Source organism: Astatotilapia calliptera, chromosome 2, assembly GCF_964374335.1.
Source record: "Astatotilapia calliptera chromosome 2, fAstCal68.1, whole genome shotgun sequence".
Classification (NCBI taxonomy): Eukaryota; Metazoa; Chordata; class Actinopteri; order Cichliformes; family Cichlidae; genus Astatotilapia; species Astatotilapia calliptera.
Window position 1 is genome coordinate 37,774,125 of NC_137423.1, and position 26,837 is coordinate 37,800,961.

Consider the following 26,837-nt stretch of genomic DNA (forward strand, 5'->3'; position numbering starts at 1 on the left):
GGTACGGAACATGCAAAGTTGACAAAACTATGAATCCGAGATGATTTCATCTTGGAATGCGACTGCATGCAACCTGCAACATTAAAACAAACTGCTGCATTCAGGGTGCCTTACAAGCCATGCAAGGATAACATATTCAAGACCCAAAGAAAGAATCTACAAAAAGGAAAACATGATCCTTTATGTCTAGATCAGGGGTGCCCAATCCCGGTCCTCGAGAGCTACCGTCCTGCAGCTTTTAGATGCATCCTTGTTCCCACACACCTGAATCAAATGAATGGCTTGTTATCAGGCCTTTGCCAAACATGATGGCATGCTGTAGAGATCAAACCATTTGATTCAGCTGTGTTGGAGTAGGGATGCATCTAAAAGCTGCAGGACGGTAGCTCTCGAGCACCGGGATTGGGCACCCCTGGTCTAGATGCTTCATTCACTCTGAGCACTGTTAGAAGTTTCAGCCAAACATTTAAACGTGTCACATAACTGTAACATAAATTGTAACACAATAACTGCCAATGCCATGGCTGCTAAACTTCAAAGCGTGGTGCTCTTTGACCGAGGCGCTTAAATATCTGGTTGTTGCCAGCATGATTGCAGGCCTCGTCCTTCCACGAGTTTGGAAAATAAAATCTATCTCACTGTTTCAGGAGGATCTCTCATTCCGGTCCGTACACACAGCCCCTATCTCTCCCACTGCTGTTTTGTTCTCAGTGTTGCTTGTTTCCTGACCTGGATGACAGAATGACGAGGTCAGCCGGGAGGTGATCCCCATTTGCCGCTCTGATTACTTCCCCAACAGCCACCTGATATTACCAACCACGCACCAGCAGGGGGCGAGAGAGAGAAAGTGTGGCAGTTGTTCACACAGGAGGGGAGGGGAGGGTAAGAGAGGATGAGGATCGAAAAGTAGAAATGGAAAGGAAAAAAATAAATAAAGAGACAAACAGCAAACACATAAGGGGAGAGAGACAACGGTTTCAGTTTTTGGTAGATGAGAAGAGCACAACCATCAGTCCTGTGTGGTCAGAGGTTCTGTTCCCCTTTTCGGCAAACCATTTAGAAACAGCAAAACAGCTGGCAGCACTTGGATGCTGTCCCACCAGAGGACATGTTTTAACACAAATGAGACTTCCTTATCTTTTTAAGAAGAACTTCGGAACAATATTCAATAGATTTTAAGAGGGTAGAAAAACACTCAGAAGTTCTATTCACAGCAGGTCCAAATGGTTTTTGAAAAGGTGAAGGAGGTGGGTAGCCTCATGATTGATCAAATCTAATCAAAAGTCACATTACCATTACCCCACCTAAGCAAATGATGGTTATCCTGCCAGACTGCAGAGCATTTGATCATATTTAGCATCTTTTACATACCTTCAAAAGCATTTTGACAATGTGGATTCAGTAAATTATCTAACCATCACTTCCTTAGGCAGAGCGGAGATAGAGCAAGAAGAAGAAAGAGAGAGAAGTTCCCCACAGTCTGGCAGGCTCGTATACCTGGATGATAAAATGACAGCATCCGCAGGAACGAAATCACTGCCATTGACTTTAATAATATCGCCCACTTCAACCTGTGAAAAGAAACTGATTATGCTGTGGGACGCCAATAAAACAGCGTAAAAGAAAACATGAGCTCAACATTAGGTGCAAAAACTTCACAGCTTGAAAGAGTAGACTGTAAGCACATTAAAGCCCTAGAATAAAACACAGTGGAGAAACAGCTCATTCCATTAGAGCCAAACAGGAGCACCAAAACATTCACCGGAAAACAAAGCAACAATTTTACATTTCAAATACTACTGAGACCTGCACACTTTACAGCAAGTGACTCTGTGATGCAAAAAACAGATTGTGTGTGTCTAAGCCAGATCCTCAGTGGCTCCATGGTGTAGTGGTCAGCACTACACCATGGAGCTCCAGTTTGACACCGGGAGGAGACACAAACTCGGCCTCAGGAGGTCACAAGCTAGTGTTTTCCTAGTCATACCCCCGGGCTTGCATGAAACGCAGATCATGCTTGCATGTTTGATTTGGCACAGTTAGGCGACCCTTTAGGGAAATAAGGGCTGGAAGCTATCTAGGCTCAGAAATTCTTAGCAATAAAAAGATTAATATATGCTTACAGCTTCACAACTATTCAAGAACTAAGAACTGATCTGAGAAGGAAGCTGTGTTTTCATAGTTATCAGAAAATGCTGCATTTGAAAAAGCAGCATGGAAAGTTTGGTGAAGAAGACAGCACATGGATCCATTTCCTTTACATGTAGAGTGATCATAAACCTGCAGTGTGGACCTGTCTAGCTAGCTAATCACACTACTTTAATTTGAAGGCTGGCCTTGTATTCAGGTGTCAGGGTAACAAGCTTACATTACAGTGAAACACGCTTAAAGACTTTTAGCAGTTAACTAAGATTCCATCCAGCAATCAAAAAAATCATTTAATATCTTTTATGGTTAAAATTTTAGGACATTTGAAGAAACAATATTACATAAAAACATACAAAAATAAACCTAAAACCCACGAAGATCCACATCATTATAAATTATGACTTTGTTGGCAAACAAACAGCAAAGACAAGTTGATCATTTTGACCTCATTCAAGTTGCCCTGAAAGATTGGGCGCCAAAAAAGAAGTTTGGCACAGAAGCAGCTTTTACAATATGCATGATGAAGACGCTAAAAGCATTAAATATTCAAAACATAGCTTTTTAGAGAATCTTTCGTGTGGGTAAAGCAAAGGGACAGTTACATACCAACGGGTAGCACTGAGATTTCCTCCCTGCTGATAATTTATTGCATGAATCACATGTTGTATTAGATACAGTGACACTGCATACATCCAAAAACTCCCATAACACAAACTACAGTGGTGTGAAAACGTGTTTGCCCCCTTCCTGATTTCCTAGTGTTTTGCATATTATTTGGATTTTTTCCCCTTAATAATAAAAACCTTCATTTAGGAACTTTGTGTTTACTTGGATTATCTTTGTCTAATATTTAAATCTGTTTCAGGATCTGAAACATTTAAGTGTGACAAACATACACACATACAAAAAAAAGGAAATCAGGAAGGGCCACCACTGCATCTGTATGAGATTATTCCAGCGGTGACTGTTTGTATGCATCTGTATGAGATGTAGTTCAGTCGTCTCTGCAACAATAACAGTTGCACTTACCCACTCATCCATCTGTGGATGTGTCAAATTAATGTTAACATTTCTTTTCTAATGTTGTTCACTTATGAATCTGCGATTTGGGACAGCAACATGTTTACACAGACCATTCACATCCTGTTGTTATTTCAGTTCTCAACAACAAATTAAAAAATGCATTACGTCTCATATCACAGACAGCAGCAAGGAGAGATTTGGCTAATGTTGCACCGCTACATGCTGATTGGAGCTTTTAATGGAGGAAGCAGCATCACCATTTATTAAACTGTCTGGTGTGTTTTCTCCACACCGTCTGCCGAACGGCCCCAGCCACATTAATAGAAAAGTTTCATTATGAAGGATTCTCACCGTCCTCCAGCATTGCCTTCTAATGGCCGCCCACATGGAAATGCTGGATTAATTAGTTTAGGCAGGATAGTTTGGGGGGGGTGAGCTTTCTGTAAATGACGACAGCATAATAGCTTGTGAAAAGTTGCTGGATGGATGACAGGCTCGATGCTCCGGTTGAATGAAATTCTATATATGCCTGTATTCACCTCCTCCTTAACGGGTGGATCTAAAACAAAACTTTGCACGAACATCATCATGCATACAGAGATTATTAACATGTGTTTTTGTTTTTAAAAATCCAGCACACTGTGCTAATCTCAGTATCCCTCTGCAAATGCATGAATGCCGTGTTTTCCGTAACTTCACATCCACCAACAGAATGTTGTTCGAGTCGCAGCTAAAAACAGAATGAAGAATTTGAAATGACACTGGAGGATTGTGACTAATAACGGCACACTGTGGAAACATACCTTCTCCCAGTGCACGATCTCCCAGGCACCATTCCTCAGTACTGTGATGAGTAAGGAGAGAGATGTGGTAAGTCTTATTAGGTCTCATTGAGACATACTTGCTTCCTGGCAACATGAATCCGTTTATACGACACTAAATAAAGGGTCAAGTTGTCTACAAGAGGAAAAGAGTTTTGAATACCTTGACATTCCTTTTTGTTGACAACACTGTCAGCATTGTGACGTTTCTGTAAGGAAAAAAGAACAACACACATGCTCTGATACATACTATTTAAAAATAATGATCTGAAAGAAGTCAGAGAACAACACTTGGGGAAAATCATGTCTTAGTAATCTACACGTATGCAAAAACAAACCCTAATTAACAAATTTCCCACGTGTGGGACTAATAAAGGTTATCTTAATCATACAGTCGTGGATTACAAGTGAACGCCCTAAAATTTGCTGACAGAAATGTACTGAAGAAGCTGACACTGTCCATATCACAGTAAGAGAGAAGGAGACTGCTATTTACAGTTCCTGCAGAGACACTAGAACTACAGTACAAACCCTTGTGTCACGCAGTGTTTTACCCAAAGTGGCCTAAAGTATAATTGCTGCACTAATAACAAATGCACACAGCTGGCAGGTGGATGTTTGACTCTAAAATGAATAACTATACATTTTGTGCTGCTGATATGCAACAACCAGCTATTTCTCGAATCTTTTAAAGTAATGAATTGATCCTAAAAATTCAGAGATCAGCTGATGTGAAACAAACAAACAAACCCATCAGCTGCTTCACATTCACGTAGCTTCTCCCTTCGTTCGAAACAAACCATACTGCCTGTGACCACATCAAAGTTCAACTCATCAGCATTACTTCCCTTCTTGTTGGCTGAACAGTCATGCAACATGCTGTGACTTTAACAGCTGATTCCAACAGACAGCTTGTCAGCTAGCATCACGGTGAGTAATAATGCGTTTCTGCATCAATCTCATATAAATGATCACAGTGTTTTAAAACGCAGCTCTAAAAGCAGCCTGTGTCTTACTTAATTAACAAGGAAAACGTGTTTACAAGAGGAGGAGGTCTTTTCTCATTTAAGCTAATTTAACTTTTTTGAGTCATTTGAGCTACTTTAAAACACTGACAGTAAAGGTGAAGTGAGTCGTGTCACCAGGAATGAAAGGCTTTTAGCTTTTAGCATCCTACGAAGACTATTGTGTATATCCCCTCGTTCTTCCCATATGTGCGTTTGTTCAATTTAAAACAACGTCGTTTTAAAATTCCTGCAACATGCTTGTAGTGTATAATTAAAAAGCCTGCTGTGTCACGCGGCCTTCACCACCTTCACTATGCCCAGGAAAAAAAGAATTACTAGTAGAGACCTTTGGAAAGCTCATTCATCATCCCTTGTGCGAGAGCTGTCAGCTAATTTGATTCATCCACACACTATTAGGTCCGGCTGCACAGACCCTCTTCTATTCAGAGACGTGTAGGAGGAGCTGAGCTGTATTTGTAGCTACTTCACAACTTATACTGCCTTTTCTCAAATCCACTGTCCTTGCCTCCTTTGCACTTTGTGTCCCCGTGGACACGAAAAAAAGGATCTGCACGGTATTTAGATGATGTGTATAATCATAGTGCAGTAGAAGGCAAGCAGCGCACAGAGGTTATGCGTAACTACTGCAGTATTAGGTCTCTGTAGACCACAGCCACAGAGGGGAGATACAGAAAGCAGTGAAAGATAAAAGCAGCTACTGCAGTGTTACCTTGATTAACCTGCTTCAACATGGACCTAATGAGACATTAAGTAGCAGCGAAGGACGTTTAACCACAAGGACAGAAACAAGATTGTCTTTGCTCTTTCAGCTGCTTGTTTTAGGTGACTATGAGAGCAATAGGAAACTACACTGCTGTGTAAAACTGCACCACACACTATTGTTAAATACATCAAGGTATTATATTTCTGTTTCTCTACCATTTTTCAGCCCGAGTCTGCTCCTGCAGAGGAGGCTGCCAGCAACAAGGTAAAGTACGTGCTGTGCAGTGTGTGTCCATAGTGCATGATTCATGAAGTCAGGGGTCGATGTTGCCCTGTCAGGTCAACTTGTGAGAGACAGCGCAGCACAGGGAGCAGACGCGTGCGCAGGTGACCTTCAGCGATAAAGACGGAGTCATCACCACTCTGTTCCCATGTTTTTCACAACAGGCCAGGAGAGAAAGTGCTGCACTGGTTTCCCTCAGCATGAGATAGCAGCTAATAGTATAGAGAAAACTCCGCTGGGACCTGCACAGAGGATCGCATTGCAGGGTCACTGCAATACAGTAAAATGCAACATTCTCTCACTTTGTTCGGAATTGCGCGCATCACGTTACTACACCACAGTACGCGAACGCTGAAGCTTCCAACTTCAACCCGAAAAAGATTAAACCACACAAAAGCAACTATTCAAATCAATCTTCCTCCTACATACATATCAAGCATCTGTTCAACAGCTCCGGCTTGCTTTAGGCAGACCGCTGTTTTGTTTTGTTGCTACTAGCTGCCTCTGTACACGAGCATTCAGTATCTAGGTTAATTGACTGAATGAGTACTCAGGGTGCAGAAGGCACAGCTGTGACCTCTGAAGTGAGTGTGTGTGTGTGTGTGTGTGTGTGTGCACGGAGATGTCCAATCGTGTGTGTGTACACATGTTGGGGTGTTTCCTGCTGTGGTCACATAACCATCACTGCCTGATTCATGCTTCAAAGAAAACAGATGACATAAAGCGAAAGACGATCACAAACTCCTGCAAAGGGGACTGGACTATTTTAACCCTGGAGAACCCATGGGGTCGGCTCTGACCCCATGGGTTCTCCAGGGTTAATTTGGATTTTGCTCGATGAATTTCATTTACTGAGGCAACTGAACTTTGATAGGTTGTGTTAGCACATTTTTGTGGTGCAATATATTAAGGCATGCATGTAGAAAAGCATTTTTTAAAAAACCCACTACACTATAGTTTTGTCTGTACTGTCTGGATTGTATGGGGAGCTCCATATGATACCTGATTTGCACATGCTGCTTCAAACCGAATGCAAATTTGGCCTTCAGAAGTATGTTGATTGCCTTTTGATAGTTGCTGACAGCATGATTTTTTTTAATCAGGGTCTTGCTGATGTGCATTTATTAATTCCTGCATTAATGATGCTTTTCTAGGCCGGGTGGGTGATGGCTCTCAAGCAACGACTGCATACAAATAATGGACGTTAACCACTGTGACTGTGACCCGAGTCACTGCTTTGTGGAATACCATTCTAAAGCCATGCGTTTGGAGCTGTAGTGATTTAAGCCATTTCAATAATACACCTCAGTTTTTAGACTTTATTAAGAAACGCTGCTGCACAAAATCAATGAAACACATAAGCATGGCTCTTCGGGCTTTCACTTTAAGAAATAAATAGGTCAAATTACCAAAAACCTACTGCCAGCTCATTAATTGGAAACCAGACTTTTTAAATTGTGGACCTACTGCAAAAAAAGTGAGTGTATATGTATGATAGCCCATGGTTTTAGACTTAAAAGTCTAAACTTTGCACCCTTTATCTTTGTCATTTCCACATTTTCCAAAGCCATGCAGTGGGCCGGACTGGGTCCAGGCCGGTGTAGTATTCCAAGCCAGTCTTACCAGATCCTCAATGATCTCCTTGACAGCAGCCACCACCAGGATAAATAGTAGCGGCACCAGAGTGGTCCAGCGACCAGTGGGAGACACATCTGGGATTTGCTAAAAGAGACACAAAAAGAAGAAACTCAGTTGAAGCTCGACTATCAAAAAAGTCACAAGGATTTTGGTCAGTAATGACATGATGACTATTTAACACGATTAGTTAGCAGTCGTTGTAAAAATAGTGGTTTCGCTAAATGTTGAAAAAGAAGAAACTTTTTATTTAACTGAACTTTCTTGAACGGCGCTGAAAGACAAAAAGCATTACTGCCAACCAGGAAAGGCACAGCAACCATTTCATCTCAACTTTAGTAATCAGTGATAGCCAAATTTAGTAACTGAAAATAAAAGCTTATCTTATCACGTCTCAGCTAGGTGACTCAACAGGAGAAAAAGAGTCGCCCTAAACTACCACAACTTCAATTAAATAAATTGTGATCATTTTTGTTACTCTCTCAGACTGGATATGTGCATGTTACAGAAAAACAGATATTGATATCAACATTAGCATCAGAATTCATGTTTTATTAGCTTGACTTATTATTTAACACACTCAAAAGAAAAAAGATGCAAATTCTGGGTCACATCCAGCACAAACAACTCTCTTAGTACCTTTATAATTCTCTCATTACCCCTGAATGTTTAATTCTTTTGGCTACCCAAGTCTTTCGACATTAACAGCCAAACATCAGCAAAATTAGAGCCAAGCCGGGCCTCGTGAGACAGCCCCTGTTACACCGCTAGAAGGAAACTTGCATGAAACAGATCTCTCGTCTCTCTCATCTGCATGGATGTTTTATTCAAGGTCGCAGCATCGACAGGGCAGGTAACGAAGACTCGCACTGGCTGCTGTTCAAAGCAGCTACTTCAAGGTCACTGGAATGAGTCCTTTCCCATCCTTAGAGCTCTCATTAACAAGAGATAGTCTGTCAGGATGAATATCAGCAAAGACAGAAAAGGAGTGCTATTGAGCTTTCCTTTGGTCCACTTTTTTATATCTTTCCTGGTAAGCTCTGAACACCTGAGATATGGATTTCAGCTTCTTTGAATCATGTAGCGATAATTGGCGGTCGAGGCTTTAAGTTCTCAAAAGGGATTAATGTTGTCTTATGCAGCAATCCACTATAAAGTTCTCTGGGCAAGAAATCCTTTGTTCTGCTAAATCAAAAGCAGTGCCAGCAATGCTGAGATCTGTGGCTACTGTTGGGAAATAATCAAAACATGACCACAGTTGATAATGAGAAAGAAAGTGAAACCCTCTTCCCAGGAGAAGCTCGTTTCTTTAAACAAATTTAATGGCTAAAGATTTGCATATCATCCCTGACCCATTTTCCAGTGTGGCTCTCATTCACTACTTGTGTGTGTAAGTCAACGCACAACGCAGTTCCTGCACTTCCTAGCGGCACAGTGCAGAGTCACCCAAGGCCCAGTCCAAAACATCACCAACCTGTAGTATCGCTGCACCCCATTCACAAAGCGTGTACACACAAATCTGTTTGAACCTAATAAAACGTACGAAACTTTCACACACAAATTCCTGGTGTATGAAAACACACAACAGTAACAAAACACAATTGGGAAAAAAAGAAATGAAATACTCACACACAACACAGAGATCACACACAGTTTTAATGCTTAGCACAGCAGAGTAGGGTCACATTTGAATTCTAAAAAGCTTCATTTCATAACCAAATATACCAACAGTCTCCTTGTTTGTTTTAATGTAATAGTTACGGCAGTAAAACTAATTTTACATTGTTCTGCAGATTAGTCTGTGTGCGGTCGGGGTAACAACCAGCTGGTAATGTTGCAACAGTTTGCCACATTAAACGTTGCCATTACTCAGTGTGTGTATACTCACTTTTGCATTCATTAAAAGCAGGCTTGCATTTTTGCTGGACATCACTTACACTCAAATTTCTTGGCAACATCCCAGTTATTGATGTTTCTCCAGTAACTGCAGTGAGTTACTCTTAGCTTAAAAGACCTGGCACTCCTGGTGTTTCTGCTCATCTTTTATTCATATTTTTCTAATCAACATATCAGCATATCAAACCATTGCTTTTTCCCCTCTTCTATTTTTCCTGTTTTTTCCGTTTGTAAAAATAATAGGTGCAATGCTTTGTTCAGCTTCATTATTTCTAAATATAGCGGAAAACGATGGAAGCACGGACGTATGCAGACAGCTAGCACCAGCCCTATCGATTCTGATTCACTACTATGCTGCTGAGCAGGTTTCATGAACCTGATAATAACGTCTAAGAACTTACTTTGTGTTCCCCTGTAAGAACATTTCCATGACCACATTAGTGAACGAGGCCTATTGTGACGAGCCCGTAGATAAATCTCTTTTCCTTTTCAAGCAGACACACACAGTATTACATGTATTATTCATGATCAGGATCTATATAAAGCACTGCATCTGCATGTATGTTTGTGTGACTGAGTGCATATGAAATTACAGACGTGACCGAGAGAAATGGAGTCTAGGTCATGGTGTACGCTTAAAAAAAACATGAAAAAAAATGAATTAAAAAAGTTCAGTGGAAAGAAAGGAAAGTGATGAGAGGTGATGTAATTAACAACAAAAACACATCTTACCTGAAGGAGTGCAATGAAGAGGAAAAAGGCATTGGCTGCCCTCCTGAACTGTGAGTACAGGAATCGAGGGAGGAAGGTGAGGACATTATATTTTGCTGTGCTGAAGACCAGATCAAGTAGAAAACAAGGCCATGGGTAGAGGGAGCCAGCATGGATATGAAAGAGAGAGAAGACAAAGTAAACATTGGTTAATTGTAATAATCCAGTAACTCAGAGAGCATTTGGCAGAAGCTGACCACAGATCACAACTGACCCTGCTACGTTTACCAACAGTAACATCATCACACTAGTTACCCAAGTTACCCAATTTCAGTGGTAGCCATACATGCTGATGCTATAACAACCATATGACCATATATTTTAGTTGTCGTCCATCCTCTTTCAGGTCTTCTGGTATTGCTGAAATGGCCAGTGCACTCCTTTTACTTTTAAGAACGTACCAGTGTTGATCTGGCCATTGCTAAAGATTTTGCTATCTCAATAATATGTTTACTTTGTTTTTCTGTCTAATGATGGCGCCCCAGACTTTCCTTAACATCACTTTGAAAATGTATTTGAAAATTCCAACGAATAGCTAACAAATACAAGTCCAACTCTAAAAACCCAGCAGGCCTCACCTGGCCATGAAACTCACTCAATGATCCAGTTACCTTTGAGCCTCTAAAACAGGGATCTATGTAACTATAATTCCTAAACAGACAATACGATACTTTTGTTAAACACTGTGCTTCAGTCACATTGATTGTTTGATGTAAAATGCATTATGGTGATGCTCTAGCTGTACTTGTTGTGAAGCCATATATTTAGATCACCCTGGACATATAATTGCATAGCATTAAGCAGCTCCTTGCCCCTCCGCCCACCCATTCTACGAGGTCTTTTGCTATGCAAAGACTTGTCTGGATGTGCGACTGATGAACAGCAGAGCCCAGTGGACTCAGTGATCGTAAAGAATAATTAGGAGCAGGAAGTTAGCTGGCAGTCGGGTCATAAAGACCTCCTGGCAGATCTGTTGGTGCTAGGCTGGTGGAGCCATCAGCAGCCCCAAAGTCAGGCCTCCAGCAGTCTGATTTACAGCTGTGTTAAAGGGTCAGTCAGAGCAGCCACTTTGGGAGAAGATTTATACCATAGAAGGATGCCAAGCCACTGGCAGGGCTTTGCTTACTCACACGCAGACCAGAGCCTTTAGACATACACATGCAGAATATCAGCAAGTACAGTGCAACGAGCATATGCAGTTCAACATCAGTGATATCATTGTTTCCCTCCTGTTAGTCTGAATCATAGATGACAAGCATATTTTTTGCAATTTCACTTGTAGCACACCCAGAAGCACAATGTAGTCGCAGAAAAGCGGACAAGCTTTGAATTGCAGCACGGACGAATGAAGAAAATAAACACAGTAACTGTCATCATGCCGGCCTGGTACACACTGCATCTGTCTGGCAAAGCAAGAGAGCTGCCTCCCTCTTCCCGCTCCACCACAACCACCCACACATGCAGGGCCTTGGAGTAGGGGTATGTCACCAGGGTGCAGAGGAGGCTACCCCCCCCTCTGTCCCCTTCTGGCTGCCTCTGCCTCAATTTTATCCCACAACTTAGACATTCACATTACTCACACTCTCATTACACATACATATAGGATCTTGGGGGTGGGCAGTCCAAAGTACCATCAGGGTGTACACCCCACCCCTGGCATCGTTGCCCACCTCTCAATTTTAAATACACGTAGACATTGAGGGCTAGCAGGAGGGACCATGCGCTTACCTGCTGCTCTCTGGCAGGTAGCTCCATGCCCTCCTGGGTTTTAATTGCACCTTAGAACACACATGCATCAACATTACAATGAGCGGGTGGAGGGAGGTTCGGAGTCTTCTCTCACCCCCGTTCTCTGCGACCTGCTGGAGCAGGGGGGCTAGGAGGAGGAGGAGGAGTTGGCCGTCCGACTGCGGTCTGGAGTGTGGGGCCTCCCTGCTGCTGCGGAGTCGGGGCGGTCTGCCTCCCCCCACCGCAGGGAAAAGGGAAACACCACCTGGGTCTGGGTGCAGTTCCCCCCTCCAGGGGCGGGGGCACCCAGACCCGGTTTGTAGAGTACGCTTGGGGAGTGTGATCGTGTGTACAGCGTCTCTTTATGTCTGTCTCCACGTTGGTTGAGTGTGGAGTAAGTGCATATGAGAGCATGAGGGTGGGAATGGATGTTTGTATCTGTGTGTGCCTGTATGTCTGTGTCTATATGTCAGGTTGGGTGTCAGGCGCCACCTCTCTGGGGACATCTCAGGCCCTCCAAGGTTTGGAGGCCTATCTCCGCCCACCACCACTTCCCCTGCCAGTGGCGGACCCCCTCAGACATCGGTGCGTTGGTGGTTCTTTGTGTCCGGGGATGGGCGTCCAGGTACACACCGGCTCACTCCTTGGCGGCCGCTTATCGGGGCCTGGAGCCTGGGGCTCGCTCGGGCCACTTCGGAGGTGGGGTGCCCCCGGCCTCTCGGCCTGGGCCTCGGTCACTCAGGCGCAGCTGGCTGCCGGCGGAGCTCACGGGCGCGTCACTGCAACTCCCCCTGGCTTCTGCTCCGCGGCTGCTGAGTGAGCCCTCATCTGGGACTCTCCTCAGCTCTTTCTGGGACAGTGGCGCAGCTGCCCCTCTGTTGGTCTTCCTTGGTCTCTTATGTTCTGGGGGCCTCTGGATGTCTGGAGTTTTGATCTCCTCCACACCTGCTTCACGCCCTGGAGGACGGGGCTGTGGCCCCCCCACACCCTCTAGCAGATCATTACATGAAGGAACCTTTTAAAAAAACAAAAAACAAGCGCGTCCATGCTCACAGGTGTACACACGGGTGATCACACCCACAAACTACACCCTTTTTGGCTCCTACCTCAAAGCACACTGTGTTCTGTTGATCTTATGTGCTGCACAATAATGTTTAATATTTAGTATTTACTGTCATATTCCCATAGATCATTGTGATGTTGTTTATTCTATTACTCTTGTTCTCTTCTGCTTGTTTTCTTTTTTCTTTCTCAGCAGGTGATCCAGGTGACTGATATATGCATTTTTTTTCTCTGCCCGTTCTGTTGGTTTTTGTCTTTTGCCCTTCTCCCCCGTCCCTCTTCTCAGCTGTTTCTCTTTCCCTCTTTCTTTCTCCCCTTCTTTCCCCCAGTCAAGTCTGTCCCGTATTCATTAAGTGAAAATAAAATAAACAATAAAAGGTGAATCAAATGGACCATTACGGCAAGGCTGGGATGGTCAGTTTGGTAAAGTAAATCCGTTGGGCATCTTTCTTTGCCTTTAGACAACAATTCTGATGCAAAAGAGCCAAACGGGAAAGGCAAAAAAAAAAAAAAAAAAAAAAAAAAAAGAGAGCAACATAAAGGCATTGTTCTGACAGCAGTACAGTGTGATACCAGCCTTACAAAGACCCATCAGAACAACTCTTCCTTTCATTGATACTTGGTCTTGGACTGCATATACTTCGTTCAATTTGTGTAATAATTAAAATCTCTGGGTAACCTGTAGGTGGGGTTTTGAGCAGGTGTTCCATGTTCACTCACAATGCCACAGCAGCAGCAAGTTAGCTGGAGAGCTAACACAACAAGTTGGAAGCTAAGAGGCAAACAGCAGCATTTCAGAGGCATTTCAAAGCCGCCCGCTTTTCCTTTTTTACCCAAAGTTCAGATGATGAAGCTTCAGTGTCTCTCAAATTCCCCTCTCATTATGCTTACTCAGAGAGACTCGTGCAAAGAGGAGTGGAAGACGTTTGTTTTTATGACACATTTGGTAACATAATGTCATCTTCAACTCGATTAATTATTATCTCACTTCACCTGCTTCTGTCAGCACACAAGAAACAAACTATTACGACTCCAAGTGACAGCATGCAGCAGTCAAAGCCAAACTCTTAGTATAAAGATCAGAACAGGAAAAAGCTAGATTTGCACATTCCTACTTCCTTAAAACACAACAAACAGGCTAAAACAACAACTGTACACTGAAGCAAAACTGAAACCAAGTCGCTTTATTCGGGTAGAATAATTATACATAATTACAATCATCATCAGAGGAAACTAAGACTAAAAAGTCAACCAACAAGTCAGACATGCAAATACAAGGAAGGAGGAAGAATATTTTCTGTGTCCCTTTGTTTGTCTGATTGGTTGAGAAAGAAAGACCTGGGTTTTGCTTACACACCATATTCTGTTGCGTCCGTCCTCGTCATGTGATTTGCTGAATTTCTGTAATGTCAGGGTTTGTTTTTTAAGTAAAACAGTTTAAAAGGATCAGGTTTACTGCTTAGTGAAAATTTTAACTGTATTTTACCCATTGATCACACACTTGCACTCCTTTATTAAATATTTTGCCATACATCATACAGCTAAAAGATTACCACGAGTACCTTTAAATTAATAAATGGCAAGTCCCTTGGATATTAAACATCTAAGCACTGTGGTGTATAGTTATTAGGGCTGCCACAAACGATTATTTTGATAGTCGACTAGTCACCGATTATTTATGCGATTAGTCGACTAATCAGATCATCATCCACTGGACGTAAAACTACAGCTTATTGCACCAGCAGCATCTGCTCTTATATAACTATCATTAGCTTACAGCTTTAAGCTTTTAAGGTGCTAACTAAAAATAAAGACAAGATGATAGTTTATTCAATTTTAATGAAATTTGCAGATTGTTTCGGTGAAGTTTAATAAACTCCTTGCTATCTAAAATATAACAGGACACCGGAGTAAATTCTGGAGTATCTCACACTTCTGATAATCAGCTGTCTGCTTGACATTTATTCAGCTGTGCAAAAACTATAACTTTAATCTCAGCCAAACCGATTTACTCAGGAACAAATAAAATACTAAAAAAAAAAGCCAAACAACAACATTTTTAATTTATCTAAGTGACTCACATATATTTAACCTGAGTAGCAAAAGACGGCGGTGGGTTTGAAAACAATTTGCCGGGAGTCCGGTGTTCTCACCGCGCTAGTGAGCTAGCCCCCGGCTAGCTATCGAGCTAGTGGGTAACAGACGTCTCCGAAAACGTCAGAGCGCTTTTGAAAATATGCGGTGTCCTGATAAACTGAGCCGATATTTGAGGTTTACACAGCTACATTCTCGCCTGAAAATATGTTAAACGTTTATTTTGTGACCCAGAAAGAATAATAAGAGTAACATTCACACTAACTAGCTGTCGCCATTGTTGGAAACTGAGCTGGGCCGCGCTATGAATTCTGGGACACAGCTGCTTCTTCTTCTTCTTCTTCTTCGGGGTTTAACGGCAGCTGGCATCCTTGTACATGCAGTGCTGCCATCTTCTGTTTCAGTCTGTTATTACACTCTTAAATCCTGCTGCTTATTCCTGCGTCTTTTGGGATCTTACAAAGCTTCAAACGACGCGTCGACTATTAAATCAGTCGTAGACGATTTTGATAGTCGACGTAATCGTGACTAGTCGACAAATCGTGGCAGCCCTAATAGTTATACAGTCTGCCCCTGAGATACAAAGAACGTGTGGCTGGGGATGCATCATGCTCTCTGTGATTTATTTTCTTCAAGCCTTCTGATCTCATGGGGGTAAGCTGCAGAGCATATGCCCAATCATCTCTGGTTACCTTTGTACACAGAATCACTTCCAATAATACATCTTAATGGATGATTATGGATCCTTCATTTTGTTTCCTGGGAGTAAGCTGAGATCAAGAAGATATGAGAGGAGCACTTCCTCCACTTACTCACAAATCAGAGTATAATGTTATCATGAAAGCCTATTTTGTTTGTTTAATCTTTGAATAAGATTAGTGTGCTAGTTAAAAGAAACAAAGAGACAGCTAAACATTTTCAACCATGCCTCTGCCATTTATTTAAACATAATATCATATTTCATTAAAGAGTGCTAATTAATAACAATAGTTGGCTCAGATCCTGCAGTATTAAAGAGAAAACAGTGACCAACATTTGGTGACAGTGGAAAGGAAGAACCCCATGTTCACAGGAAGAGACTTCCAGCAAACCACTATTTCTTCACATCGTAGCTCACGTGGGCTTAAGTTACTTTTCACCACTGCTCGTTGGCAAACACCATAGAGTGGATATGAAAGATGAATAATGCTTCTGAGTCTAAAAAGCCAATGAGGACATAAACCTGTACTCACCTTTATAACTCGACAGGGCGACTCCTCTGGTTTGAAAAAAGACGTTTGTCTCTTTAAATGTTAGTCGTACTCAACTCACTTGCTCTGTGATTCATAGTCTGAACTGCTAGTTTCAAGTCTTAGTTAACACAATGGCACGGTTAGTTTTAATTTATTTGATTTTTCAATAGATTCCCCATTAGTGTAGATCAGAATAGTAAAGCAGGGTATGCTTCAGATCGTTAACAAGGCTGTCAATGAATATAAAAATTACAGAAGAATTGTTAAAGAATTTTTGTTTTTATTATTCTGAAAATCAGTATTTGATTATTGAAAAACATGACAAGCAAAACAAAGACATCTGAAAATAAGTTGACATCATGGCGGCTGTATTGTGTATAGTGAGTGTTTAGCATGTTTAACCATCATTTGCAGTATTATTTACAGTATATGGCTCGTATTGTTTTACTAACACACAAGCATAGGAGGGCAACCCTGAAGAACAGCCAGCAGATGATTAATGTCTCCTGCTGCATTACAACCTCTAATGAGTGCCACTATGAGCACATTATGGAGTTTTCAGCCATGCGTGTTTCCAGGGACCACAAACAGGAACAAGGTTAACCAGCTGTGGACTCAGACCGGAGAGACCAGATGATGACACTCAGTAAATAAGCTTAAAAGCCTAATCGCGACCCTGCCTCTCTGCCATATTGCATTTGAGTCTGACTGAAAACTTTTTCTAAATCCTAACATTCGTTCTTCAGCATTCATGTGTACAAGCTGCATTACAGTTATGACACAGTCTGATCTGGACTGATGTTATTCTGGATTAAAAGATGCACTTTCTGCCTTTTTCAGACGTTCACATAGCTTTTAAGCAGAGAATAACCATACAGGAATTAGAGTCAGACATGTTGAGTTTTAGTTTAAAGTCTAAAGATCTCAGTGAAGATTGTGTCAAATAAAACTGCTGCAAAGGTGTTGACTTTCTTGTCAACAGAAACTTTAGCTTTTCGGCCTTGGGATTCCACCGTCAGCGGAACCACACGCTGCCCTGGACTGTGTGTCTGACTGCAGGTAATTTGTGTAACAACTGATCGGGACATGTGCAAAGTTTTTGGGCCCCTTATCTGTGTTCTTATATTTTCATAATTCGTGTATAGCTTTGAGCAACAGCACATTGAGCCCATCTCCCTTTGTTCAGCATTGCTGTCATGCACTGTGATAACCCCTCCCACTCTGCTTATTTTTTTTATCTGCATTTTCTTCCTGGTTTTGTGGTGGATGCGGGTCCAGAGAGCAGCACGCCCGTCAGCAGCCGACTGATAAAAAAGAGAGCTAGTGCACTAACTCTCTCACTCTCTTCCCCAGAAACCAGAAGCTCGTGTCTTGGGTCTTGGTTGCTTGGTTCTACCTTTTATATTTGGCATTCCCATATTTACTATACTACTGCTAGTATAGTGATGTGTTCTACATTTCCTTAAAGCAAGTTTCATGTAATTGTACAAACTCTGAGTTATTTAAATTCACCACAGTCTGTGTGGTCCTACTTGTCAGCAGATTTGTGACAGCACTGAAGCTGCCTAGCCCCTCAGTCCATCAGCATGCAGTGAAACCTTCGCTGGTTTTCCAGCTCACACGTTTTTATAAGTAGGTCTCTCTTTCATGTCAGCAAAAACTCTTTTTTGAATAAAGTGGCTGCAGGAAACAACCCAACATTTTATTCTGAAAGGTTTTTTATAGAACTTTTTTCAGGTTAATAAAATCTCTCCATCTCCTTCTTATATATCTTACATTCATAATAATGAATACATCATTTCTTTAGGATGAATGCACTCTCAGACAGGATGCTTTGATAATGTTCGACTTGGCTTAGACACTTTAGGACATTGAGCCATTATGTCTCAATGTCCTCTCAGATCCTTGAGATGTTCAGTGTCTACGCCACATCAGTACCTTTACATTAAAGTATTAGTGAATCGGGCATGGCGGGCATCGCATGCATTATATAATTAACTTGACTCATTATTCACAAAACTTCAAATTTTATTTAACAGAACACCAAATATATCAAGAATAAATCCTACGCAGTAAAGATTAGTTGCTGTGATTCAGTAAGTGAGACAAAATAAGCTACACATACCAAAACAATTAAAGTAATTTGCATGTCTGGGTCACTGTGTGTTTGGACCCACGTCAGTGTGCGTCTATTCATATGTTCCTCGTTTTCCTCAAAAGAGAGAGCAGCATTTCCTGAATGCTCAACAGGAAAATGGTTTGCACAGCCACTCCTCTTTGCCTGTCAACATCCCAGCAATTATTCGCCTTTCCATTACGACCAGATCTGCACGACAAACTGTGCAGCTGAACAAACAATTCACTAAAACCCTAACACAGGACGCAGACCCATGATGCAGATCCATTAGCTAACAGGAGAAATATGCATGTGATGGTGGACAATGACATGTAAGCAGTGGGAAGATGTGTCAAAGACCATGCAACATTGGAGACAGCAACAAATCAGGTCTCCGCTTTAAAGCACAAATAAATCTTTTTCTAAACCCGCCAAAGACGAACCTTCATGAACACAGAGTCAATCTGCAAGCTGTTCAATGCTGAGATAATGCCATATTTATTATTATTAACATCTAACCTATTTTAACCAAAGTATGTTCATATCATCACTACTGTCTTTGAACACTTAGACGGCTTAGAGTTGGTGTGACACAGCACACATCAGGCCACTGCCTTCAGCAAATGTTTGATGCAATCTTAAAAGCCATATTTCTTAAACCTCCAGTGCTTTTTACTGTTATTCAAATATCAATCATATGGTACTCCAAGCAGATTTTAATATGTATTTTGTCTCACTGACGATGGTCTTTATAAGTAATAACAAAACTAAAGTAATGGAGATATTAATAAAATTAACTAATAAAAGTTAAAAAACTAAACGCATATTTTTGACTGTGAAGCTGAGAATCGGCCTCACAGAGTAAAACAAACTGTGCTAATAAAAAATATACCTCATATTTACTGTTGTCGGATTTATGTTGTAAACTCATGAAGCTGAGGTAACAATGGGCTCCATCCTAGTTTGCTTCTTTCTATTTACTAATCCAGCTCAGTTTGTAGCGGTCTCTGTGTAAGCACGCTGTTTGTGAGGCAGGAATGGTAACCGTAACACTCCTTGACAGAGGGAGGCCTGACCCAACAATCTTGACCTTTAAAGCTAAAAGCACTCCACTTCTCCAAGATACGCAAGAAGATAAACAGGCCAGTCTGGGTATATGCACTGATGCAGCACCAGCATTACAAATCTTGCAGGTATCAAATATCATATGGCTAAGGGTGCTGTCATGGCTGTACCTGAACTCTCTCTACAGCACAAGAGCAGGTGATCTGTACAGTGTTTCAGCTATGGCTTATTCAGAAGTCAATATTAGAAGTCTGAAAGCAAGATTTTTAGGTACCACAGACTAGCCTGCTATTTAGTCTGTGCAGCAGGGTACTGCTGTGTCATTAGATATAATATTGTGTCACTACTACTGCAGTGTCATGCTACTGCTGCTGGAACCTTGTGGTAATAGATTCATACTTTGAATTAAGTAGTGTGTCATCACTGCCTGACAGCAGATCATGGGAAAAGAAGAATGGAAAATGCCCTTCGTATACTTACATTTACAAGTGCTGCTGCCTGGAGGGTGTAAATGTCAATAAAATGTTTGGTATTTTCAGAAATATCATCAGGAATAGGGTTCCATTTTTCTAGAAATATTGTGATATTTTGAGGCTTTACTTCTCACCTCTACTTTGCAATCACACCAGAAAAGGGATCGCAAAGAGACTGAAACTATTTCTGCTCCAAATTTCCACAGTATCTGCTACAAAGATCTGAAAACTCTTCTAAATGTTTGCTACTTGGAAATGATCAAATCATGTGATTGTAAATCTGCAGGTTAATTTAGGGTTAAAGCATGTTTGGCTGCTGGTTCATCATGAAGCATGAGCAGGCGATACATGTTGTCGCGAAATCGATCAATGTAGAGCAGTGTCACAAACCACGGAGGCCCCAGAAAAGTGCAATCAAACGATGAGTTTATTAACAGCCCGGAGAAAACATCAACATATGTCTTCTGACCAAAATACATGTTGTGGACACTTATAAAGCAGTGGGGTACACGCCCCCCATGGCGTCAATGACAGATTAAAATAGGTTCCAGACATTAGTCACAGTTAATCGTACATCTTTAATAGCTATAAGCAGACATAGAACTTCTCTTTTCTATAACACCGTCCATACAAGGTAATAAACTTCAAGCCCTCAGGGTCTCTGAGGCTAATTATTGACTCTGATCGTCTGTTACCAAGTAGAATAAAATATAGTGAGACACCAAATGAGTTGAGGCCTCAGGCCGGACACATTCCTAGATTATATGTATTATATGTACTGTAAGCATGCAGCTATCCTTCTATGTTCTAGTTTCCCTCAGCATGGATCACCTGGACAGTCACGCCAGTGAAGCTTAAAACCCTTAATGAACTGAACATCAACTCAAAATAGGCACAAATATGCAATGTGTATAAAATACTTCTGACCGTACCTGTAATAAAAGTTAACATAATGGAAGGATCCTCAAATGGACATCTTCAATAAACAGCTGTAATGCAGTATCAATACTGTGAGAAATATTATTAGATGAAATAATGCTGTAAAGAATGTTATTAATGCAGGTATAATGATGCAGATTATATGGCAGCAATAAAAGAATTTCTGTATCTCCACATTCCCTCTTTTGACATTCCAAAAAAGGAATGTCACCACACCTCGTGTTGTATCACTCCTCGGCCCACTCCATGGCATCTAAGTTCCTCAGGTAGATTGAATCCACCCGTCCAGGGTACGCAACACTAGCCATCATTTTTACCAACAATCCTCTGACACAAGTAATGACACAACAACCACAGGTGACCAGTATCCCTAAAAGTGTAGCGAATGAAACCATTGCTGACATAGCCAAACCTTTCCACCGTCCAAACACGGATGCCACCCAGGACTCCACCTGAGTGCTCATGCATCGTTGAAAAAAAAAAAGCTGAAAAAGCCAATGTGTTGAAGAAAATCACCATGCTCGCAGCTAAAAATGAAACTGCAGAATCTAAAACCACACAAACTTAGGTTCTACTTACTGCTCAAGTTGCCCACTACCTATTTCAACAAGTATGCTCTAAGACTGCAGGCTAGATGCAGCCATGATTATTAGAAACTCAACATCTCCTTACCTGACTCGATTGCTGCAAAATTTGGTGAACTGTGGTTGGTTGAGATATATGAGCCGGGCATCTTCTTGGTCAGCTAAGGATGTCTTTTCTGATGCGTCCTCTGTCTTTTCATATCCTGCAGCATGGGGGGAAAGACATTTGATAAGTTCAAAAAGTCTGCTTTGAGCACAAATAAAAGTGAGATCAAAAGGGGTTTTGAAGTGTTTGAGTTAGTGCGTGTCGAAACGCACCCAAAGGACCCTTCGGAGTCAGGAAAAGGAAAAGTCCAACTCAAACTAAATCAATAGAGAGCTCAGCTGACCTTGGCGCTTTAGAGGTTTTAGACTCATATACAACAGCTTTTCTTTCAGATTTATTAACAAAAGCAAAGTATTTTTGCACTCTGAATTCAAAATAATGCATTATGCTCTGCAAAGTGTTTTCCTAGCACACAATGCACAATACATTAGCCAAACTGTTATTACTGTAGGCTACAATCACTGCAGTCTGCACAATCACTGAGAAGATGTTTGTAAGTGATGTATGCTAAGCTTGCCTCAGCTCGGGCGTGATGATCTGATGCCACTATACGGTCAAGTTGTTATCCTAATGGAGTGAGAAGGTACCTCGGAAAGACAATAGGCTTGCCAAATGACATGTCACTGAGAGTACATCTTGTATTACTACCTTCACAGTAAAACACCAACTTGGAGAAAAACCCTATTATACACCGAAAAGGAAATCACCTACTCTGTGTGGACAGTGTGACTCACCTACACAGGAAGAAGGGCAGCACTGGCATACCACAGGTATATTTCTATTGACCTTTTTCCTTTAATAATGAAATTATCATTTTAAAACAGCATTTCAGTCGTATCTGACGATCTGAGACACTTAAGTGCAACAAAAAATATACAATATAATTCAAATTCTTTGAAAACTTTTTCAATTATGAACAGCAGAAACTCCATTCATTGTTCAGTTAATCATCACACACTATTCTGCAAGGAAAAGAAAAGAAGGTTGTTAGCAGATTTGGTACATTTAGTGCTGAAAAATCTGTCCCCACATGGATGCAATTCTTCTTTCCACTCCTTTGGAAAAACGAGGCACTGTTTGACTCCCACCAAGTACCGAGTTCAGCAAAGTGGGATGGAGCTCTGTTGGCTAAAACAAAACTAGCGAGGCCTCGTGAGCGCTGTATGTGGGTCGCAGAGATGCTTATGCGTGTAACACATTTTTCCTTGTTGTTTTTAAAACCCTGACTAAATATTTGATTTGTAAAAGGCATTTTTGCATCTTACTTTGCCACTAAAAACAAGGACTAACACATTGCAGATGCAGACGGGTATAATGCTTAGGCCTTTAAAATGCATGCTTTCTATGCAGGAGGCAGATGCTGCGTCATGCGTCTAGGGACGTTGCAGCCTGGAACTTGCCAGCAACATCAAGCACAAAGCATGAAACTGCTTAGTGCAGAACTGGAAATGGGAAGTACACATCTCTCATCTCCTCTCACACATGCAAATAGAAGTGAGGTTTAGTCCTGAACTTTATACTTGCAGCAGTTGACGTTTAAAGTGCCCCCTTCCTGATAAGGTAAATGTTAGATTTGTATTGTTGATTGTTATTTATGCTTAGAAATATTTACTTATATATGCTTAGAGTTTTGTAATTAGTTGTAGATTGGTAGAGGTTTTGATCCTTGATAGTCTGCAAACTTTGTGTGTATTAGACAGCACTTTGGGAGCATGAGAGGTCATACCGTGTCTTATTGTTTTATGGTAGGATTAACGTAGCTACGTCTGTTCTAGTCTAAGTGCTTTTCTGTTTAGATGAACTGCTGGACTTCCTCACCGGGGGGGGGTCTAGTCTACCCTCTTCCTGACCAAGGATGTTTGACCCTTTGATCAGCAGTCCACACACACACACACACACACACACACACACACACACACACACACACACACACACACACACAGGCAAGGTACTCTTTGTTTGTATGTAGACGTCATATGTTAATGAACTTATGCATATTCATGTAACCTCAATAAAAGAACAGTGGTACGGGAGAACGGACGAGAGCTACTGGGGTCAAGCGAAGGAACGGCGCTCTGTCTGGTTCTCTCCCGTGCACGAGTACCATGAAGAACTTTGCCTATTTGTGTCTTGCTTAGCAGTGTAATTATATTGTCTTCAACGTTCCAGCGGATGGGTTCAAGCTACAAACCTATCAGTAAACACACTAAAAAAACAACAAATGTCCTGCTGAGGTAAAGATCCTTTTAAACTGAAACACTGGAGAGTAGTACAGAAGAATATTTGACAGGAATCATGTAGCCTGGAAGATAAGAAGAGAAAATCAAATATGTATTTTTGCTTAATTCTGCTGAAAGGGGAAAAAGCTGAGACATAAAAAGGAACCTATTATACTTCTCCTTACTTCCTGTCCTACATATTTGCTGTTATAGCTTTTGATCATAAAACTGGACAAGAACGAGGCTTCAGATAATGAATGAGGTCAACATATGGTTATGTAACCCTAAACAGCCAAAATTCAGACTGCGTTAAACGTTTCTTATCAGCCTTTTCTGTATGAGTATCAGGGGACATCTTTAATATGGTCATCTCAGTTCTTGTCATGAGCGCAGATGCCACAGCAACCAGCAACCTGGATTATTTTGAACCGAAAGTCTCCAGTAGCTCCGGCAGACCCAAACAAACATAAACACGGCGCTGTAAATGTCCACTTTAAGGTTTCTGGGGTTCACATTTCCCTATACTTAATTTTTAATTGATATGTCTGGATTAATGACGTGAGCAATGCTCACAGGGCAGCGCTAATGTAAAACTTCAAAGTCAACAGTACTCCTACTCAGATTGCATGCATGTGATCCACTGGATGCTGGCTAGTCTTCCCTAGCATACAGTGTGTTGGTGTTAGAGGGAGGCAAAAAGGGAGACAGCAAAGCTTTCACAACTATAGATAAGGTGAGCCGCAGTGTTTAAAATGGAAAGAAGGACCATTCTCAGGCACAAACGTAGGAGGGAGGAAAGCTGGCAGGAAGCACGAACAACAAAACCCAGTGTCAGGAGGGGCTGTAACCAGAGCCCTGCCTGGATATGCCCCAGCTGCAGCCTGCTGCTAAAGCCCCTGCCTGCAGTATGTCTTTCTTATAATGTCAAGTCAAAACAAAGAACGCTAACACATTCTCCAAAGTCACACTTCACGCTGTCACCACTCTTAATTTTCCTTTCTGCTCTCACCTTTCACTTAGCACTTTCTCACTCATGTTACACAAACCATGAATCTTAGATTACAGCTACTTGTTATTTTAATGATCCACTTGGCTTTACATAGATTATTGAGGAGTGACTGCTAGCATCGCCTCCTTATACTTTGTCCTTAGCATGTGCTCTGGGCTAAAAATAAATGCCCCGTAGTTGTTTACATGGCTGGGAGTTCACCATCACAGCCTTGTTACACGAGGCAACAGATCTGCATAGGTAGTATATTGGATTAGTGAGGTGACAAACCATGGATGGACACAGCAACAGGAGGTTTAAGAGTGACACCAACTAAGTCAGTAAATGCTCTTCCTGTTTATTATTAAGCGGTTTGTATGAACAGTGTAAACAATATTGCAATAAGCTAACGATTTCTCGTAGTTCATTCTTTGTGCACCAAGAAGAAGAAAAGGGTTTTTCCTGCATACTAAAAAAATTGGCACCCTGAAAAACACCAGTATTATATTTTGTTATCTTTTAAAGCCATGTTTTATTAAAGGTTCTATTTACTCAAGAACACACTGTATACTCTTTTACCAAAATGACCTTTGTTCCCAGAATTATATGGTCAGCTCAACAAAGACTTAGAGCACCTGTTGAAATATGGTTTCACGCTTCTACGTGTTACACAAAGAACATCGTTTCAGAGAATGGGTGATGTAAAGAATCACTGAAAGACCTGCAACACCACAGCATTACATAATATTGCTGAACAGTTGATTCATTGATCCTGTACGGACTTTACGGTTTGGTGGTTCCTCTTTAAGAGCATGTGCGTTCATCCCTCTTTCAGGAAAGTAGGCCTCGCCTCTTCGGTCCAAAACTAAAACTGAATTTGCAGCCAAGAGCTCACCTGGTGACACTGGGACGACAGGTACTTAGCAGTGAGTAACAACACTGAGTAAAGGTGAAGGAAAGGACATTGACTTAAAGGCCTGCTGCTTCACTGAGTCTGGGCTGGATGAGAAGAGAGCTACTGGCAAAAACTACAGCAAATTTCTTCCTGTTATATGTTAGTCTGCATAAGGAACCATTTCTATGCACTTTGACATTATTAAGCAATTTCAGCACGGGAGGACTTTCTGGAAGTTTACTATGCTGTAGTTAAGATAATACTGCTTGCAGAGTGTAGCTAGAAGATAGCACTGTAGGTTTATGGGTTTATATCACCACCTGTAAAGTCATAAAAAAAATTCTCAGTGTCAGAGACTACCAGGGAAAGAAATCACAGCACAGCTAACTTGTGATCATGTTTTTCCTGGTTCAAAGCGGCCTTTGGGGACCAAAACTATGCACACAAATATAGCTGGTCCAAGTCTAAGTTGGTCTAAGTGTGAGTAAAATGAACCATGCTTTAGTCAAAGAGTTTTCTGTAGTTATTGTTGATCATATAAATATTTGCCTTTGATGGATGGCTACAACATCCTTTATTTTGTGTCTTTTTGTAGAAATAATCCCACACTAATGTTGCTCAGTTTCATCAGGAAGTCTGCTCAATGGCATTTCAACGATAACCAATGCCAAAAAGAGATGGCCTACACACCAGGGAACAAATCCAACCAAGAAAAAAAAGTTAGTGAAGAAGCTAAGTCTTTAAGCAGCTTGGGTTATCAAGGAATTACCTTCTACACTGGCAACAGAGTGAAAACGACAGGGATAGTATAGCTGCTAAGTGCAGCATAAGGCCTGTGTGGAATAACAGGCCGGAGGAGCTGGCTGAGCAGCTGTGATTGATGCTGCGTCTCTGTATCTGAACGAGCCTTCGCAGCAGGAGCCGGTGTGCTGGGGTAGACCAGGTGCTGCAATGCACCAGTTGCAGCTGGTGATGCTGCTGTTTAACCAAGTCCTCTTCCTCTCCTTTGAGCCACTGTGACACAAGCAA

At 41.6% G+C, this 26,837-nt stretch overlaps 1 protein-coding gene across 7 annotated transcripts in view; it reads right to left on the minus strand.

Moving 5' to 3' along the window:
* atp8a1 (ATPase phospholipid transporting 8A1) overlaps positions 1 to 26,837 on the minus strand; it is a 108,773-nt gene that overhangs the window by 67,611 nt on the left and 14,325 nt on the right. For 4 of the 7 annotated variants that reach the window (XR_013912318.1, XM_080308553.1, XM_080308541.1 and 1 more), the window contains exons 2-7: positions 21,689 to 21,803; positions 10,269 to 10,368; positions 7,629 to 7,727; positions 4,156 to 4,201; positions 3,975 to 4,015; positions 730 to 803 (exon numbers count right to left, since the gene is read on the minus strand). Coding sequence is in view for 5 of the 7 variants with exons in the window: in XM_080308553.1 (XP_080164679.1) it covers positions 730 to 803; positions 3,975 to 4,015; positions 4,156 to 4,201; positions 7,629 to 7,727; positions 10,269 to 10,368; positions 21,689 to 21,803 (475 nt within the window). In the remaining 2 variants the exon portion in view is untranslated. Of the gene's footprint in view, positions 1 to 639; positions 662 to 729; positions 804 to 1,497; positions 1,572 to 3,974; positions 4,016 to 4,155; positions 4,202 to 7,628; positions 7,728 to 10,268; positions 10,369 to 21,688; positions 21,804 to 26,837 lie in introns of those variants that run through there. The other 3 variants (XM_026146644.2, XM_026146616.2, XM_080308567.1) reach the window with 2 other exon arrangements.